Source organism: Macaca fascicularis, chromosome 12 (assembly GCF_037993035.2).
Source record: "Macaca fascicularis isolate 582-1 chromosome 12, T2T-MFA8v1.1".
Classification (NCBI taxonomy): domain Eukaryota; kingdom Metazoa; phylum Chordata; class Mammalia; order Primates; family Cercopithecidae; genus Macaca; species Macaca fascicularis.
The window spans coordinates 98887294-98903246 of record NC_088386.1 but is presented as its reverse complement, the minus strand read 5'-3'; the positions used below and the strand labels follow the sequence as shown (position 1 = coordinate 98903246).

Below are 15953 nucleotides of genomic sequence, written 5' to 3'. Positions count from 1 at the left end.
TAAATAATAATCTGCCTTTTAAGGAGCATGAAAGGATAATGCAGAAACAGAAGCTGTGACTTGAGAACTTCACCACACAGACTTAAATTAACTCAAATAGTACATTATGGGTGTTTCTCTGACCCTTGCCAGTATCTTCAAAGCAATAATGTACCTCCCCCACTTCAAAAACATGTTTTTAAGGAGTACTCTTCTCAATAACTTAAAGCTATCAAGTAAAAATTCACATAAAGACAAGGAGGGGAAAGAACATTATTTCTGAGTGACAAAAATATTAAGGAGTAAAAATGGATAAAAGTATGCACTTGAGTCAGGTAGTACTGTGTTTCTCTGCGACTCACTACTCCTGTAACCCTTGCATCAGTTTTCCCATCCGTAAAGGGGATGATCACAATATTCACCTCACAGTATTGTGGTGAGAGGAAATGAGGCAATGCTCAAAGAGTGCTAACTTAGTGGGAGTCACACAGTATGCAGTTCAATCAATAACCTTGTGATGCAATTTCAAAGGTTCATTCCAAGAAAAATGCTTAATGCCCTTCTCATAAAAATGTCTCTATCCTACACTCACTTGTGGGAGAAAATGAAAAACACAAACAAAAATAAAAATATTTTATTTTTCTCTTAAGGGCATAATTTTACTTATATAATTTTAGGATCATTTGGGGATAAGTATCAAATAAAAGCCACACCCTACAGTTTTTAACAGTATGCCAATATTGTATGTGTGTTCAAACCTGAAAAAGAGGAAAACAGAAAATCCTTTAAGTGCTTTTAAGTTTGGGGTTATTCGTATGACTAAATACACTATTATCTGTTAAATAAAGTGTTAATACTGCCAGTCACAAATTTTATAATAAAGTATTTTAAAACATAAAAATAAAAAGGAAAGCAATTACCTTTGTACAATAAAGCATCCAAAGTTCAAAGAGCCTCTCTCTGGATGCCATTCTGGCTTTTCACTCTGGCACTTTAAGTTTTCCTTAAAAAAATTATGTTCAAGACTACAGCATGTTCATTTTATTTTCCAAGTTTTTCAGCCGTTACAGTAAAGCTCATAGCAGTAAGGAAAGCAAAAAGAAGTGAAACAAATGGACTGTCCTCTGGTTAAAAACAAAAAGGCAATTTCAGCAGTCACTCCAACATCTCTTCATGGGCGGTAGTTGGGCAATTAAATAAATCTGTGAAAGAGAAAAACATCCACAGGTTAGAAAAAGAGGCCGTATTTAAAAATCTAGCCTTATCAGAAACGAAAGAAGATGTATCTTCTTCACTTTCCACAAACAACCCGCTATACTTTCACATGGACTGATTAGATTTCACAGAAACTTGTGTTTCAGGAAGACATTACAGCTAACACAATATGTCACATCATAGAATCCTCTAGGGCAGACAGACTCCTAGAGATGGGTACATGTTCATAACCAAAAATGCGTCCAGTGAGAATAAGGAACAAGACTCCCTTCCCACTCATACCTTTTCTACAGACACAAGGAAAAGGTCCACATCTCAGACATTTCAAATACATCAAAGCTCTTAGAATGTTCTTGTTCTGGTCTCCTCTTCAAAGTTGTTGGGGCCAGGCGCGGTGGCTCACGCCCCTAATCCCAGCACGTTGGGAGGCCCAAGTGCGTGGATCACCTGAGGTCACGAGTTCGAGACCAGACTGGCCAACATAGTGAAACCCTGTCTCTACTAAAGAAATACAAAAAATTAGCCGGGCGTGGTGACGGGCAATCCCAGCTACTCAGCAGACTGAGGCAGGAGAATTGCTTGAAACCGGGAGGCAGAGGTTGCAGTGAGCCGAGATCGCGCCACTGCACTCCAGCCTGGGCGACAGAGCAAGACTCCGTCTGGGGGCGGGGGAAAAAAAAAAGTTGTTGGGACTGTTTGCTATGTTGCAGGGCAGGGCGTGGGGGTTGGGGAGGGATTCCCAGTTCGTTTGTTCTAACAATCCTCTGAGAGTGGAAGTCCACCCGCCCACCTGGCCTCTCCACCTCTCCATCCAAGAGAAGTGGGCACGCACGCACCGGAGAGGAACTTCCCGAAGAAGCGTCCAGGTGTTTGGGGGAATCTTTAAATTTCCTCCTCGCATCCCAGACAACACAAACAGAGGCAAACTTAAGGTGTGCCAAGCTGCCAAGAGAAGCTCTAGAACTGAGGAACGCGGACTCGGCGTCTCCCGACCGCGATCCCAGCCTGCACTACAGTATCCAAACACGCCCGGACAGCCTAGCCCACTCACAGCCGCCCCTCACTCTGCAGACCCTCCACCACCAAGCACCGGGGCCCTCCCATTTCTCGCCATGCCGCCCCCTCTTCCCAACGGCCCGCTCCCCATCACCGCGCTCACATTGGGTGCCGCGCCGCAGCCGCCGCCCCGCCGCCGTCTAACTGCTTCCCTCGCCCCCTTCGCAAGGCGAAGCCCCGTGTCACCCCGCAGCCAGGAAGGCGGGCGGGCGGGACATGGGGGCGGGGCGCGAGGCCGGGAGGAGCCGGGGGCGGGGCTGCCCCCTCGGCTAATCATTTCGGCTGCTGAGGATTTACCCAGCCCTCGGGCGGCAGCTGTTCAATGGTCGCGTAGGCTGGGGATGGGCGGGGTGACTTGAAGCCCCGCCCCAGCATACCTGCGCAGCCGCAGTCGACAGGCTCTGGCTGCCCATCCCTTGGCGGGCGCCGGCCGCGGCCCTGGAGCCAGCCTTCCCCCAGCTGGACTAGGAGGAGGGCTGACGTACCGACGTCTACGCCCGCCCCGCTTTTCGCTGGTGGCGTCATTTCCGTCAGTCATCTGAGGGCGTGAGACCCTACCGTGTTAAAGGGGATTTTGTTTTGACTTATTTGTAGAACCGAGATTGGTCCTGGGAATTTAGAGTAATGTAAAAAGACAAAACACACACACCAACCCCCCCCCAAGAAAAATATCCTTTTCCTTTTGTGCCTGCTTTCGTCGTCACCAAGTGTCATATCCAAAGGGCTTATTTTACCACCAAAGACTTAGAAAGGGTTTTGCTTTTTCAGAAAAGAAGCAAAAGGCGTTTACTAGCTATAGACAACTTTCAGAGAGATTTTGTTTTGTATAAGGAAAAACGCGTAAGATAACTCACCTTTGTTAAACCTAAACATTTCCACAACTTTTTATTGTGAAAGATTTCAAGTATATTCAAAAGTAAACTAGTATGGTGGTAGAATTCTTAGTTTACTGTCACCCAGCTTCAAAAATGATCAACTAATGTCCCATCTTGTTTCATTTGTAACAACGATCCACAAATTGCCTGTGAAGAGCCAGAGAGTAGACGAGGCGCAGTGGCTATCGCCTGTAATCCCAGAATTTTGGGAGGTCGAGGCGGGCGAATCCCTTGAACTCAGGAGATCAGCTTGGGCAACAGAATGAGACCCTGTCTCTGCAAGAGAAATTTTAATTAGCTTGGCGTGGTGATACACGCCTGTAGTTTCAGCTACTTAGAAACTAAGGTGGGAGCATCGCTTGAGCCTGGGAGTCAAGGCTGCAATGAGCTCCGATGGCGCCACTGTACTCCAGCCTGGGCGACAGAGCGACACACTGTCTCAAAAAATAAAAATAAAATAAAAAGAGCCAGACAGTAAATATTATAGGCTTTGCAGCCCATTCTGGTTGCAACTTGCTTAATGAAAATCAAAAGAACAATATTTTACGATATGTGAAAATTAGACGAAATTCAAATTCAAGTTTCAGTGTCCTAAAATTTTATTGGAACACAACCATGCCCATTCCTTTAGTATCGTCTATAGCTTCTTTCACTCTACCATGGCAGAATTGAGAGTAGTTGCTTGCAAATTACGCCTTCAATTTTTTATCCTGAAATTACATTTTACATTCAGCACTTCTTGGTTATCCATTAGGCATGTGAAATTTATATGTCAAAACTTTGGGGGGAAAATATACTCTTCCTGTGGGATTCCCTATTTTAGTACTTAGCAACTCCATTCTTGCACAAGAACCTAGGAAGTGTGCTTGCCACCTTCCTCATGTACTTCACATCCAATCTAATCTTTTCAGCTATATCTCCAAAATATATCTAACCATCTCTCCACACTTTCTTCCTTAAATGGATGGTGGTAACTATTTAAAATAGTAGTAGTAACCACTATCTTTCTTTTCCTTTTTTTTTTTTTTTTTTTAATTAGAGGCAGGGGCTTCGTATGTTGTCCAGGCTGATCTCGAACTCCTGAGTTCAAGAGAGCCTCCTGCCTCTGCCTTCTGAAGTGCTGGGACTCCAGGTGTGAGCCATTGCACCTGGTTGTGGCTACTGTCTTTAAAATGGTTTAAGTTACTACAAAATATTTTCTAGCTTATTGTAGTAGCCTTCCAACGTGTTTCCCTGACTCTGCCCATGACTCTACCCCCAATCTATGGATTATTCTCAACACAGCAAACAGAGCGCTCTTTTAACATGGAAGTAAGGTGTCACTTCTCTGCTAAAAAGCTTCCAATGGCTTCCCATTCCACTTTAAAAGGCCTGCAAGGACCTACTTCATTTTCCTCCAACATTTTCCTCTCTGACTTCTCCAAGTATTCTGGCCTTTCTTACCTTACTTGAGACACGACTTCTTTGCTGCTTTTCAAAGGCACAAAGCACACTCCAGCCTTAGGGATTTTCACATGCTATCCCTTCTACCTGGATGTCTCTTTCCCCAGATGTCTGCACAAAATCTCTTTTTTTTTTTTTGAGATGGAGTCTCGCTCTGTCACCCAGGCTGGAGTGCAGTGGCATGATCTCGGCTCACTGCAACCTCCATCTCCCAGGTTCAAGCAATTCTCCTGCTTCAACCTCCCGAGTAGCTGGGATTACAGGCGCCCACCACCACACCTGGCTAATTTTTGTATTTTTAGTAGAGATGGGGTTTCACCATGTTGGCCAGGCTGGTCTCAAACTCCTGACCTCAGGTGATCCACCTGCCTCAGCCTCCCAAAGCGCTGGGATTACAGGCATGAGCCACTGCGCCTGGGCTGCACAAAACCTTTAAGAACCACCTTATCCGGGCTGGGTGCAGTGGCGAACACCTGTAATCCCAGCACTTTGAGAGGCTGAGGCAGGATTGCTTGAGGCCAGGAGTTCCAGATCAGACTGAGCACACCAGTGAGACCCCCACCTCTATTTAAAAAAATGAGAAAAAAATTAGCCCAGTGAGGTGGTACTTGCCTGTAGCCCTATCTACTTGCGAGGCTGAGGTGGGAGGATCACTTGAGACTAGTTCAAGGCTGCAGTGAGCTATGATCATGTCACTGCACTGCAGCCTGGGGAAAAGAGTAAGACCCTGTCTCTAAAAAAGTGAACTAAAATAAAAAGAATCACCTTATCCGTGAAGCTCTCCTTGACCCTTCTTGCCAAAATAGCAACCTCTCTTCCTTCTTACTCTCTTTTTCACTGTAGCACTTATCAGCTGATATTAATATATCATTTGTTTGTCCAGTGTGTGTTTCCCCTAATAAAATGTAAGCACCAAGAAAACAGGAACTTTGTTCACTGCTATATCTTCAGGTTCTTGAACAGTTCTGAAACACACAGTAGGAACTCAATAAATATTTCCAAACTAATATGAATGAAAGAAATTAGCTTTTTCACCATATGCCTCTATATCCCCAATCCGTCCAGTTTTTCTATAAACTGTTAATTTACAGCATGTTGGACTCTTCAAAAGACTACCACTATAAAACATAATCAATTTGTAAACTAGAGCAAAAAATGTGTTGTCTATAAACAAAAGTTGATAATATTGTACAACTTGCTTCTCAAACTTTCACGTGCATACTAATAACCTGAGGATCTTGTTAAAATGCTGATTTTGGTTCAGTAGGGCTGGGATTCAGTGGGTCAGCAGTCTGTCAAGCTCCCAAGCGATGCCAGTGCTGCTAATTCACAACCACACTTTGATAGTTTCCTATAGTTAATACAGAATGCATCTGGTTTGTTTCGGAGGCAGTACTGATAGATTTGCATGGATTCATCCATCTATTATCATTTTCTTCTCCTTGCATCTGACTAGTGACACAGATTTGAAGAGGTATAATCTGTGGCTGTGACACAAAACCAAACCAATTGCTACATATAGGCATTGAATCTCCAAGCATGACATTATTGCAGTTACAGCTAGAAAGAGAGAAATACATTGTCTAAGATGCCACATGACAGACAGTCCCTACCGGGGCTCAAACGATAGCAGTATTTTGCTTTGGTATCTATCATAGAGGCAGTCCTCAGCTTTGCCAGCAAATAGGAAGACTCCAGAGGACTGACCCTCAATAAACACACAAAAAACTAAAATATGTAACCTATGTGTCCCTTCTTTCTGTCTCATAGGAGGTCTCAAGCTATGCATTGACAAGGAGAAACTCAGGAAACTTGCCCATATTGTCTCTAGGAGTCTACTAGTTGATTCTCTTTTCTGTATGATAATTAAACTAAGGCTGGTACCCATCAAACTTCTGTGAACCAGTATTATCACAGTTTAATATCTTCTTTCCCTTTTCCCTTAGACAAAATACCCAATGGATATTAGTAGAGCATTAAGTTGTTCTTTTTCTGAAGGGTGCAAGTGTTCCCTAAAGCTACAGAGAGTAAGGGGAGATGAGGAGTTATGCTTTTGTTTAGATAATTCTTTTCTTTGTACCACATACAAGGCAATAATTACAACACCTCACTGCATGGGTTTAAGTAAGCTGTCCCTCCTGGAACAGGAGTTCTTAGTTTCTTAGTTCTCAGTTCTCCTGTGTCTCTTCCCCAAAGTCCTGTCTTTAAGCCATTCCCCTCTATAGTGTCCCCATTATACTCACAGAATAAGAAAGGGTGGATCCCAGCCCCTTCTTGAGCCTGGCAAATTCTGCTGCATTTAGGTAACATCTAGGTGTCAGCTAGATGCCAACATTCTTCCTCTGTTGAGGCTTCTGATGGCTCCCAGGAGTGGGGATAAGCTTTGGTTTCATGAGTGAGCCCCTCAACAACATTGAGATGTTTCTCTACCAATGAAACTACAGCTACTTTTTCTCCCAATGTACCTTAAGATAAACACATTTACCACCTTGAGAACATTTTCTTTCATAAGACTATATGACCCAGCAGCTTCTAAAATAGCCTGTCCTTTTATGTTAAAAGTATATATCTGGTCTGATTTTCATGAAAAAGGCCTCCACATTAATTTAAATGGTCTTGCACTCAAATAGCATCTCAGTTTATGTCAGAGCTATGAGTTTCAGTTCATCTCACCAGATACGACCTTAGAATGCCACTAAATTTATTAACAATGAAAAATACACCTGCCAGCTGGGCATGGTGGCTTATGCCTGTAATCCCAGCACTTTGGGAGGCCGAGACAGGTGGATCACTTGAGGACAGGAGTTCAAGACCAGCCTGGTCAACATGGCGAAACCCCATCTCTACTAAAAATACAAAAGTTAGCCGGGCATGGTGGTGCACGCCTGTAATATCCAGCTACTAGGGAGGCTGAGGCATGAGAAATGCTTGAACCCAGGAGGCAGAGGTTGCAGTGAGTCAAGAACTTGCCACTGCACTCCAGTCTGGTGACACAGCAAGACTCTTTAAAAACAAAAACAAAAACAAAAAAAACCTGGCAAGGCAATTGAACTATTCATATCTCTTGGTCAGGGCATTATCTCCCCATAGAAAAAAATGTGTAAGGAAGTAAATTATATTCTCAGGGTTGCTTTTTCATCATGAGTCAAGTAAAACTAACTGGATTAATGTGAAGGTAGTATCATCTTTTATAATAGCCTGCATGCAGCCATTTCCACTATGTGCAACCTGCCAATCGAAGCAGATACTTGGTTTGGTTGTGCTAGATAAAGTGTTTTCCCTTGGGCAGATCTGGAGACATATGGTCAAGTTTTTGTTCTTTGACATTCCTTTCCTAAGTCCCGTTGAAGCTCTCTCTCTTCTATCCACACTTTTTTAGTTAGCCTGTCTATATGCATTCAGATTTTCTGATCTTTTCTAAAAAACACCTTTGGTTTTGTTGATTATCTTTATTAATTTCCTATTTCAATTTCATTTATTTCTGCTCTAATTTTTGTTATTTCTTTTCTTCTGCTTGCTTTGTATTTAATTTGCTCTTCTATTTCTAGTTTCCTATGGTACAAGCTTACTGAGTTTAGATCTTTTTTTTTCTCTCTAATATTCAGTGCTACAAAATTCCCTCTGTTTTTGCTACATCCCTCGAATTTTCATCAGTTGTATTTTCACTTTCATTTATTTTAAAATATATTAAAATTTCTCTTGAGGTTTCTTATTTGACCCATGTATTATTTAAAAGTATGTTGTGGGGCCGGGCGCGGTGGCTCAAGCCTGTAATCCCAGCACTTTGGGAGGCCGAGACGGGCGGATCACGAGGTCAGGAGATCGAGACCATCCTGGCTAACACGGTGAAACCCTGTCTCTACTAAAAAATACAAAAAATTAGCCGGGCGAGGTGGCAGGCGCCTGTAGTCCCAGCTACTCAGGAGGCTGAGGCAGGAGAATGGCGTAAACCCGGGAGGCAGAGCTTGCAGTGAGCTGAGATCCGGCCACTGCACTCCAGCCTGGGCGACAGAGCGAGACTCCGTCTCAAAAAAAAAAAAAAAATAGTATGTTGTGTCAGCTGGATGCAGTGGCTCACATCTGTAATCCCAGCACTTTGGGAGGCTGAGGTGGGCGGATCACGAGGTCAGGAATTCGAGACCAGTCTGGCCAACATAGTGAAACCCTGTCTGTACTAAAAATACAAAAAGTTAGCCAGTGTGGTTGTGTGTGCCTGTAATCCCAGCTACTCAGGAGGCTGAGGCAGGAGACTCGTGAACCCAGGAGGTGGAGGTTGCAGTGAGCCGAGTTCCCACCATTGTACTCCAACCTGGGTGACAGTGAGAGACTCCATCTAAAAAAATAAAAAAATAAAAATAAAAGTGTGTTGTATAATCTCCCAAGTATTTTGGGATTTTCCAGCTATCTTTCTGTTATGGATTTTTAGCTTAATTCTATTGAAGTCTGAGAGCAGACATTATATGATATGTATTCTTCTAAATTTGTTAAGATATGTATTATGGGCCGGGCGCGGGCTCACGCCTGTAATCCCAGCATTTTAGGAGGCCGAGGCAGGTGGATCACCTGATGTCAGGAGTTCGAGACCAGCCTGGCCAACATGGTGAAACCCCATCTGTACTAAAAATACAAAAAATTAGCTGGGCATGGTGGCAGGCGCCTGTAATCCCAGCTACTCAGGAGGCTAAGGCAGGAGAATCACTTAAACCCGGCAGGTGAAGGTTGCAATGAGCAGAGGTCGCATGCCATTGCACTCCAGCCTGGGCAAGAAGAACAAAATTCTTGCCTCAAAAAAAAAAAAAAAAGATATGTATTGTGGCCCACAATGTGGTCTAGCTTGGTGAATAGTCCTTGTGAGCTTGAGAAGAATGTGTATTCTGCTGTTATTGGATAAGTAGTTGTTATTGGACAGATGTTGATGTTACTGTTCAATTCAGCTATGTCCTTATGTCTGCTTGATGGATCTGTCTGTTTATATAATACAGAGGTACTTAAGTCTCCAACTATAATAGTGGATTCATCTATTTCTCCTTGGAGTTCTATCAGTTTTTGCCTCACATATTTTGATACTCTGTTGTTAGGGAAATAGGGAAATATGTGTTAAGGACTGTTATGTCTTCTTGGAGAAATGACCCCTTTATCATTATGTAATGGTCCTCTTTATCACTGATAACTTTCCTTGTTCTGAAGTCTGCTTTACTTCCTCTTTCTTTTGACTAGTATTAACGTAGTATGTTTTTCTTTACCCATTTACTTTTGATCTATATGTGTTTTTATATTTAAAGTGGGTTTCTTGTAGATAATATATAATTGGATCTTGTTTTTTGATCCACTATGTCTTTTAAATGACATATTTAGACCATTAATTTATAAAGTGATTATTGACATAGTAGGATTAATATATACCATATTCATTACTGTTTTCTATACATTGTACTTATTTGTTCCTATTTTTGTCTTTCACTCTTTTTCTGCCTTTTACATATATATATACATATACTTTTGAGACATGGTCTTTGTTGCCTAGGCTGGAGTGCAGTGGCGTGATCATGGCTCATTGCAGCCGCAAACTCCTTGGCTCGAGTGATCCACCCACCTCCACTTCCCAGGTAGTTGGCGCTACAGGCACACTCCACCATGCCCAGTTATCTTTTGTATTTTTTGTAGATACAGGGTCTTGCTGTGTTGCTCAGGCTGGTCCTGACCTCCTGGATTCAAGTGACCTCCCACCTTGGCCTCCCAAACTGGTGGGATTATAGGCGTGAGCCATGGCACTCGGTCAGTGCCTTTTAAAATGTTAATTATTTAATATGATTCCATTTCCTCTACTTTTGTAGCATATCAGTTTTACTTTTTTTTTTTTTTTTTTTTTTTGAGACGTAGTTTTGCTCTTGTCGCCCAGGCTGGAGTGCAGTGGCACGATCTTGGCTCACTGCAACCTCTGCCTCCCAGGTTCAAGCAATTCTGCCTCAGCTTCCCAAGTAGCTGGGATTACAGGCGCCCACCACCATGCCTGGCTAATTTTTGTATTTTTAGTAGAGATGGGGTTTCACCTTGTTCGCCAGACTGGTCTGGAACTCCTGACCTCAGGTGATCCACCCACCTTGGCCTCCCAAAGTGCTGGGATTACAGGTGTGAGCCACTGCGCCTGGTCCAGTTTTACTTTTTTTTTTTTTTTTTAACCTTATTTAGTGGTTGTCCTAGAGTTTGCAGTATACATTTATAACCAGCCCAAGTTCACTTTCCAATAGCACTATACCAATTCACAGATACTGCAAGAACCTTACAACAAAACATTCCTAATTCCTCTCTCCTGTCCCTTATGTCATTTCTGCCATTCACTTACACATAAGCAATTGTGTGTATATACACACACACAATACATTGTTGCCTAGTATTATTTTGAACAAACTTGTCTGTTAGATTAACTGAGAATAAGAAAAATACGAGTTTATATTTTATATTCACTTATTATTTCTCTGATGCTCTTCATTTATTTATGCAGAGAGTTTCTGACCTATGTGTCATTTTCCTTCTCTCTCAAGAAGTTCTTTTAATCATTTCTTATAAGGAACGTTTGTTGGCAACAAATTCCCTCAAATATTGTTCATCTGAGAAAGTCTTTGTCTTTCACTTTTATATGATAATCTTACGGGATATAGAATTCTAGGCTGCTGTTTTTTTTTCTCTCAATATGTTAAATGTTTCACTCCACTCTCTTCTTGATTGCATGATTTCTGATGAGAAGTTGGATATAATCCTTATCTTGCTCCTACACAGAAAACTGTTTGTTTTCCTCTGGCTTCCTTCAGGATTTTCTCTTTATCTTTGATTTTCTGTAATTTGAAAATGATAGCCTAGGTGTAGTTTTTTTTTAACCACTTATCCTGCTTGGTGTTCTCTGTGCTTTCTGGATCTCTGCTTTGGTGTCTGTTGCCAATTGGGGGAGATTCTCTGTCACGATTGCTTGAAATATGCTGCGCTTCCTTTCTTTTTTTTCCTTCTGGTATTCCTATCACACACATTTATACCTTTTGTAGTTATTCCACAGTTCTTGGATGTTCTGAATCATTTTATTCAGTCTTTTTTCTCTTTTCTTTTCCATTTTGAAAGTTTCTATTGACATATTCTCAAACTCAGAAATGTTTTCTTAGCCATGTCCAGTTTACTAATGAGCTCATCTTCATTCAGTCTACTGAGGATTCTTCATTTCTGTTATAGTGTTTTTGATCTGTAGCATTTAAAAAATTTTTAGAATTCACATCTCTGTTTACATTGCCCATCCGTTCTTGCATGCTCTGTTTTATCCATTAGAGCCCTTAGCATATTAATCATAGTTGTTTTAAATTCTCAGTCTGGTAATTTCAACATGCCTGTCATACATGAATCTGGTTCTGATCTTTGCCTTATGTCTTCAGGTTGTTTTTTGCCTTTTAGGATGCTTTGTAATAATATTTTTTCTTTCCTTTTTTTTTTTTTTTTTTTTTTTTGAGATGGAGTCCCACTCTGTCGCCCAGGCCGGAGTGTAATGGCACAATCTTGGCTCACCGCAACCTCCGCCTCCCGTGCTCAAGCAATTCTCCTGCCTCAGGAGAATTCGCTCCTCCCGAGTAGTTGGGATTACAGGCACGCGCCAGCGCACCCGGCTAATTTTTTTTTTTTTTTTGAGACGGGGTCCCGCTCTGTCGCCCAGGCTGGAGTGCAATGGCGGGATCTCAGCTCACTGCAAGCTCCGCCTCCCGGGTTCACGCCATTCTCCTGCCTCAGCCTCCCGAGTAGCTGGTACTACAGGCGCCCGCCACCACGCCCGGCTAATTTTTTTTGTATTTTTTAGTGCAGACGGGGTTTCACCGTGTTAGCCAGGATGGTCTCAATCTCCTGGCCTCGTGATCCGCCCGTCTCGGCCTCCCAAAGTGCTGGGATTACAGGCATGAGTCACCGCGCCTGGCCCTAATTTTTTTTTTTTCAGTAGAGATAGGGTTTCACCATGTTGCCCAGGCTGGTCTCCAACTCCTGACCTCAGGTGAACCACACACCTCGGCTGGGATTATAGGTGTGAGCTACCGTGCCCGGCCTGTAATTTCTTCCTGATAGCTGAGCATGATGTACTGGGTAAACGGAACTGCAGTAAATAGGCCTTTAGTAATGTGGTGGTAAAATGCGGAGGAAAGGGAGGCTTCCCATAGTCTTGTGATTAGATCTCTGTCTTTTAGTGAGCCTGTGCCTCTGAACTGTGCTTTTCAGTTTTTTCCCCACCGTAGCTGGTACAGGATGATTAGTATGTGCTGCGGCTATTTCCCTACTCCCACGTGGACGTCTAGAGCTGCATGGAGTTGGGTATCTCCCTTCCCCCAAATCAGTTAGGCCCTGGTAAGACAGTTTCTCTTGATGGCGGGCCTTGTTAAGAAAAATAGAATGGCTGGGTGTAGCTGCTCATACCTGTAATCCTAGCGGTTTTGGAGACCAAGGCGGGAGGATTACTTGAGCCCAGGAATTTGAGACCAGTCTGCGCAACATAGTGAGACACTGTCTCTATTAAAAACAAAAACAAAAACAAAAACAAAAAACGGCCAGGCGTGGTGGCTCACGCCTGTAATCCCAGCACTTTGGGAGGCCACGGTGGGCGGATCACTTGAGGTTAGGAGTTTGAGACCAGCCTGACCAACATAGTAAAACCCCGTCTCTACTAAAAATACAAAATTAGCCTGGCGTGGTGGTGCATGCCTGTAATCCTAGCCACTTGGGAGGCTGAGGCAGGAGAATCGCTTGAACCTGGGCGGTGGAGGTTGCAGTGAACCGAGATCACGCCATTGCACTCCAGCCTGGGCAACAAGAAAGAAACTCTGTGTCAAAAAACAAAAACAAAAACGGAACACCCTGAGGTGTTTTTTTTTTTTTTTTTTTTTTTTTTTTTTTTTTTTTTTGAGGCGGAGTTTTGCTCTTGTTGCCCAGGCTGGAATTCAATGGCGTGATCTCGGCTCACTGCAACCTCCACCTCCCGGGTTCAAGCGATTCTCTTGCCTCAGCCTCCCAAATGGCTGGGATTACAGGAACCCGCTACCACACCTGGCTAATTTTGTATTTTTAGTAGAGACCGGATTTCACCATATTGGTCAGGCTGGTCTCGAACTGCTGACCTCAAGTGATCCACCTGCCTTGGCCTCCCAGAGCGCTGAGATTACAGGTGTGAGCCACCACACCTGGCCGCCCTGGTTATTTTTAAGTGGGTCCTTTTTTTTCCTTCCACCTGCTGGAAACAAGGGGGAATTCTTCTCTAATACTTACCATAAGAACCTGGTCAAGTTCCTAGAGGTAAAACTCACAGGAGTGCCGTTGCTCGCTCCATAACTAGCCCTCCCTCCCTCAAGAGCTTTTTACTCTCAGGCATGTCCACTCTGAGCCTCCGGTAATTTGTCAGTTGTTCAGGTTTTCCTACCCTCATTCCAGTTCCTGTGGCGATTTATGCTCTCTGTATTTTTTTTTTTTTTTTATGCTCTCTGTATTTTTACTCTCTCTCTCTCCAAGTTTGGTGGCAGGGGTTTACCCTGTGACTTCATTTCTCTGATGGATCTAGGAAGAACTGTTGATTTTTCCATTTGTTCAGCTTTTTATTTGTTGGGAGAGTCTTCCAAGCTCCTGGACACCAGAATTGCTGTCCATACCATACCACACAGTTGTCTAAGCTACAGTGTCAGACATGCTCATGTAAACACTGTGATTATGATTACATTGACTGGAATGTGGATGTTATCAGAACTCCTCAGCTACCCATTTACAGACTCTTTCATTAAAGTAGATTGTGAGGCCAGCTGTGGGGGTTCATGCCTGTAATCTCAACACTTTGGGAAGCAGAGGTGGGAGTCTCACTTGAGGCCAGGAGTTTGAGACCAGCCTGGCCAACATAGCAAGACTCTGTCTCTACGAAATAATAAAAAAATTAGCCAGGCATTGTGACTTATTCCTGTAGTCCCAGCTACTTGGGAGGCTGAAGCAGGAGGATTGTTTGAACCCAGGTGTTTGAGGCTGTAGTAATGCATGGTCATGCCACTGTACTCTATCCTGGGCAACAGAGTGAGACTCTGTCTCAAAAAAACTAAAACTAAAATAGATATGTATTCTTCTGTAGAATCACAGAACTAAACAACTGGAAGTTACTGTAGGTATCATGTAATTTAGTGGCCCCATTTTAAATATTAAAAAATCAAGGCCTGAATCTGAAATCTAATCAAGTCTCTAGACCAGTGCTGTCTGATAGAACTTTCTGCAGTGAAGGAAATGTTCCACATCTGTGCTGTTCAGTACAGTAGGCACTAGCCATATATAGCTATTAAACAATCGAAATGCGGCTTATGCAACCGAGAAATAAATTTTTAGTTTTATTTAATTTTAATGTACCTAGCCACATGAGGTTAATGGTTGCTGTACTGGACAGTGAAACTCCAGAGCTAATTTGCATTGTAGGAAACACAGGGGATAGAGGATGCGGAGAGTTGAGAGATACCACCAAGTAATTTGTATACTTAGGAAAGCTTTCCAGTGGAGAGTGTATCTGAGCTATGTCTTGAAGGAATGTTAGAATTCCAGTGTCCAGAAAGAAAGAATAATTCTGAAAAGAGAATGCCCTGGGTAAAAGCTTGACTCCTGAGAAAATTCTCTTCTGTGTTTTGAGAAAACCATAACTTATTTGATGAGTCTATCTGGCGTAGAAGTAACAAGGTGATCAACTTGGTTGCAACCAACTCACCATGGGTCCCTGAATAAAGCTCAATAATTTACATTTCACTTTGTGTAAAATTAAAAGTTTTTATGCAGGGATGTAACAAGATTAAGAATCTATTTACTGTACTAGACATTGTGATATCTTCCCCAAGACAACATGTAACCATGTGTGTGTGTGTGTGTGTGCGTGCACACACACACGCACACACACACAACACAGTAATTAAAATTAAGTTGAGACATGAAAGAAGACCACTTCACTTTCATTTGTAATAAACTTCCCATGCTGGCTGGGAAGTTAATTGACAATTAAGATTTCCACATTCCACAGTAGGAAAAATTATTTAATCAAGAGAAAAAAATGAGTTACTGGAAATTCTTGTTTAAAAATTAGCATTTTCTCTTTTTAAATTCCTCTTTCCAAATGTGAAGAAAAGAAAAATTTGAGACTAGGGACATTTGTTCTCCTAAGAAAACAACTTTCGGCCAGGCGCGATGCTCACGCCTGTAATCCCAGCACTTTGGGAGGCCAAGGCAGGCGGATCACGAGGTCAAGAGATGGAGACCATCCTGGCCAACATGGTGAAACGTCGTCTCTACTAAAAAAGAAAAAAAAACCAAAACGCTGGGCGTGGTAGCGCGTGCCTGTAGTCCCAGCTGTTCCGGAGA

General features: G+C 42.8%; 1 protein-coding gene across 15 annotated transcripts in view; it reads right to left on the bottom strand.

Moving 5' to 3' along the window:
• The window catches only part of NBEAL1 (neurobeachin like 1), a 206947-nt gene extending 204526 nt beyond the window's left edge, over positions 1-2421 (bottom strand). For 12 of the 15 annotated variants that reach the window (XR_006691117.2, XR_012421391.1, XM_015432576.4 and 9 more), the window contains exons 1-2: positions 2354-2421; positions 900-1181 (exon numbers count right to left, since the gene is read on the bottom strand). Coding sequence is in view for 6 of the 15 variants with exons in the window: in XM_015432576.4 (XP_015288062.3) it covers positions 900-950 (51 nt within the window). In the remaining 9 variants the exon portion in view is untranslated. Of the gene's footprint in view, positions 1-899; positions 1182-1476; positions 1696-2353 lie in introns of all 15 variants that reach the window. The other 3 variants (XM_065525900.2, XM_074009804.1, XM_074009801.1) reach the window with 1 other exon arrangement.
• Positions 2422-15953: the final 13532 nt, after the last annotated feature.